Source organism: Cyprinus carpio, chromosome A8, assembly GCF_018340385.1.
Source record: "Cyprinus carpio isolate SPL01 chromosome A8, ASM1834038v1, whole genome shotgun sequence".
NCBI lineage: Eukaryota > Metazoa > Chordata > Actinopteri > Cypriniformes > Cyprinidae > Cyprinus > Cyprinus carpio.
In genome coordinates, this window is record NC_056579.1 from 9,793,397 (window position 1) to 9,796,819 (window position 3,423).

The 3,423-nt window shown below is 40.3% G+C and overlaps 1 protein-coding gene across 1 annotated transcript; it reads left to right on the forward strand.

The window, feature by feature from the left end:
• Window positions 1-617: 617 nt before the first annotated feature.
• On the forward strand, window positions 618-2,275 carry LOC109062851 (forkhead box protein E4-like). The gene has a single exon (XM_019079927.2). The coding sequence runs from the start codon at window positions 766-768 to the stop codon at window positions 2,038-2,040; it is 1,275 nt and encodes a 424-aa protein (XP_018935472.1). The 5' UTR covers window positions 618-765; the 3' UTR covers window positions 2,041-2,275.
• Window positions 2,276-3,423: the final 1,148 nt, after the last annotated feature.

Below are 3,423 nucleotides of genomic sequence, written 5' to 3' on the forward strand. Positions count from 1 at the left end.
ATATATTACAGTGAACAAAAATGTTCAACAAATTGAGTATTCATAATGCTCCATGTCTTTGTGAAGAAAGCCATACGAAGAAATGAAGAAAACCATACTCTGTGAAACTGTTCTGCTTTAAATACCAATACAGTATTTAGTATAGGTATTTAACCAACCACCTCTCCACCCTTTCCTTCCTAATCCTTTTGCTCTTAAAACCCCCAAATCAGTGGAAGCTATTATGTAAGCCACTTTGCCTTATCTGATATCACACAATGTATATTCCATATAAGGTCATTTCATTGAAGGACAGGACTATATATACATATATATATATATATATATATATATATATATATATATATATATATATATATATATATATATATATATATATATATATATATAATTTTTGTGTGATTTGTTCTGAGATTTTGGTGTTTCGTCAGGTTACTCGGGTATGTCTTTAAATACAGGTTCTAAAATATACAAATCCATCCGTCCAAAATTAATGTAACGCTGATTTTCTGACCTCGCATTCTTTGTTAGTGAGGGAGAACTGTCACCCAATCGATCGCCACGAGGCGGCCCGTGTCGTCACTCCGCCCGCTCTATAAAACTCCCCCCGACTCACTCACCTGGTTAGACAAACACCTCTCTAATCTACAGCTGAGCGCACGCTTTTGTTATTGTCAATATTTTTACAGCCTGTTTAGTAGGCTAATTGAATGAATTTTAAAATTAAAATTCTGACAGCCATAAAAGTTTTAAAATACTTTTTTTATGAATCTTGCAAGTTTTTCATATTTCACGGGCATGTGCAACGTGACGACAGAGTCCCAGCACTCACCCGCCGAGGCGGCCAGTCCAGTGGTGGTGTCTCCCAACGTGAGCCTGGACTCCCCGATTCCTCTTCCACTTCCTCCACCAGCGTTGAACCACCAAGCTCGAACCAAGGACGGTGTTCTTATCAAAGCTGAGCCCCGGGGCAGCAGTCCAAATACAGACAGGGAGGAAGGGGTTTCATTGGGTCAAACAGAGGAACATCTGCCCGCCACTGGCAGCCGGCGGAGGAAAAGGCCAGTGCAGAGAGGTAAACCTCCCTACAGTTACATCGCACTTATTGCAATGGCTATCGCCAATTCACCAGAGAGAAAACTCACCCTAGGCGGCATCTATAAGTTCATCATGGAACGCTTTCCTTTTTACCGCGAGAATTCCAAGAAGTGGCAGAATTCTATACGGCATAACCTCACCCTCAACGACTGTTTTGTGAAGATCCCGCGAGAGCCCGGTAGGCCCGGCAAAGGAAACTACTGGACGCTCGACCCTACCGCTGAGGACATGTTCGACAACGGGAGTTTCTTGCGACGGAGGAAGCGCTTCAAGCGTACTGATGTGAGCACATATCCGGGGTACATTCAAAGCTCGAGCGCTTTCACGCCAACACCTATGGGTAGACAGGCGTACTCCAACACTTTGTACCCGGGTGTAACGTCTGGCTACGGGACTCAGTTGGCTGGTTCCCCGCACCCGGCGATGCTGCATCACTATCAGGCATCAGCCGGGGTCACGCAGGGCCAGCCCAGGATGTTCAGCATCGATAACATTATTAATCAGCAGATCGTGATGCAAAGTGGAGGAGATCTGACCTCGCAGTCTCTCGGGCTGGGTGTTGGAGACTTGGGTGCCATGACCTCCAGCTGTTCCGTATCCACCTCAGACCCAACCTGCTTTCAGACACAACCGATAAATCCCACGAGCAACATGCTGAACAGGAACACTGGACCTCTAGCTTCAAACATGACAACCGGCTACACGTACCCCTCCCCGGCCTCGCCTACTCACCTGTCCGGGGTCACGCAGTCCAGCTTCTCACCTGGAGGTTCACAGGTGTACTGTTCGGGAAACAGGATTTCGCTGCCGCCTGTGCGTTCTGGCTCGTGCGCAGATCATACAGAACCACTTTTAGGTCTCTCCGGACCGACAGTGAACTCATACAATAATTCATATATGAGACAAGCCAATTTTGCCTCAGGACTGGAGCGATACATGTGAAAATGTCCCCGAGATTGAGTTCTTGTTATGTAACAAAAGTTGTGTACCGTGTGACAGAATTAACCAGTTGTATTGTAAAAAAAATGTATAATTACAGTTCTGTTATTGATATGTAGTCTGAAACATTTGTTTGACTATATACCAGAGGACAAACAACCCCCTGAACAATGTAAATAGCCTATTTTAAGCAAATAAATGTTTTTGTGTAATAATTTTTCGTTTGTTATATATTTTAACTAACTTGTTCAGAACAATTTGATTAAATAATACACAACAACAACAACAACAACAATAAGTATCATCTTGCAACTTGAATGTTTCCATTATACAATTAGTCTGTGTCCAATGTTAAATAACTTAAAATTATTTAAATACGGACTACGATGTTTTTCGATAATAAATTGTACTAAAAAGTTCGGTCAGTTGATATAGTCTGTCTGTAGGTCTTCTCTAGAGAAACAAAACAGAATTACAATTCAGAATTGCAAAATTAATACCCCCTCCCCCCATGTTAGACACTTGCGCATAAAGGAATAGTGTTAAAAAATATTTAGGCACTTTATTTTGTCTTATAAATAAAAATAATAAATATATAGCCTAAATAAATACAAATAAAATATAAATATAAGTAAAACCAAGATTTAGGGCACTTCACACAAAATCCACTAGATGTCAGTCGCCACCAAGTTACGACCATGACTGGGTTTCCCAGTTTCCTAAGAATGTAGCACGTAGAAAACGTTTTATCACATAGACAACATGACACTTCTTAAATGACGAAGCATTTTTTTTCATCACTGCAAAGTCCTATTATTTTCGAGAATAAAATATTTTGTTAAAACAGGTTTTAAAACAATACTCCGCAGTAGGCTACTCAGTTGTGTGCAGAAGTTTTTAAAGGAGCACAAATGTGGGCTACATTTGAGCATTTTGTTTGTTTTATGCATTTATTTTTGAAACTGTGTCATCAAAACCGTGATTACTTCAAATTCAGAATGTTTTTGTTAATGTTTTTGTTAAATTTAATAAATTGTTATTTATTGAATGTCCAGCCCCTTTGCGAGATGAAGTGTGTTTCCATGCTTGGAGGTAATTTCAAGCTCTTTTCATATTGGGGAGACAAACTCTCGTTTGCCCTTGGTTCAGTAGGCAAAACGATTAAATTACCATGACATTTTATTTAGGAATAATAATGTTTAAGGGCCTACTGGTTCATTCATTCATTCATTCAATCAATCATTCAATCATTCTTTTCTTTTCTTTTTTTTTGGTTGGTTACGACTTGAAATGCAATTCTTTTGTCGTTTGCATGGGATGCACCGTAGAACCGCTAGGTGGCAGTAATGTGGTTAAAAATGTTACAAAATTACAGCACGCTTTACA

Bases quoted from the DNA above. Each gene is read 5' to 3' on its own strand.
- LOC109062851 (XM_019079927.2), top strand. From the start codon at position 766: ATGAATCTTGCAAGTTTTTCATATTTCACGGGCATGTGCAACGTGACG.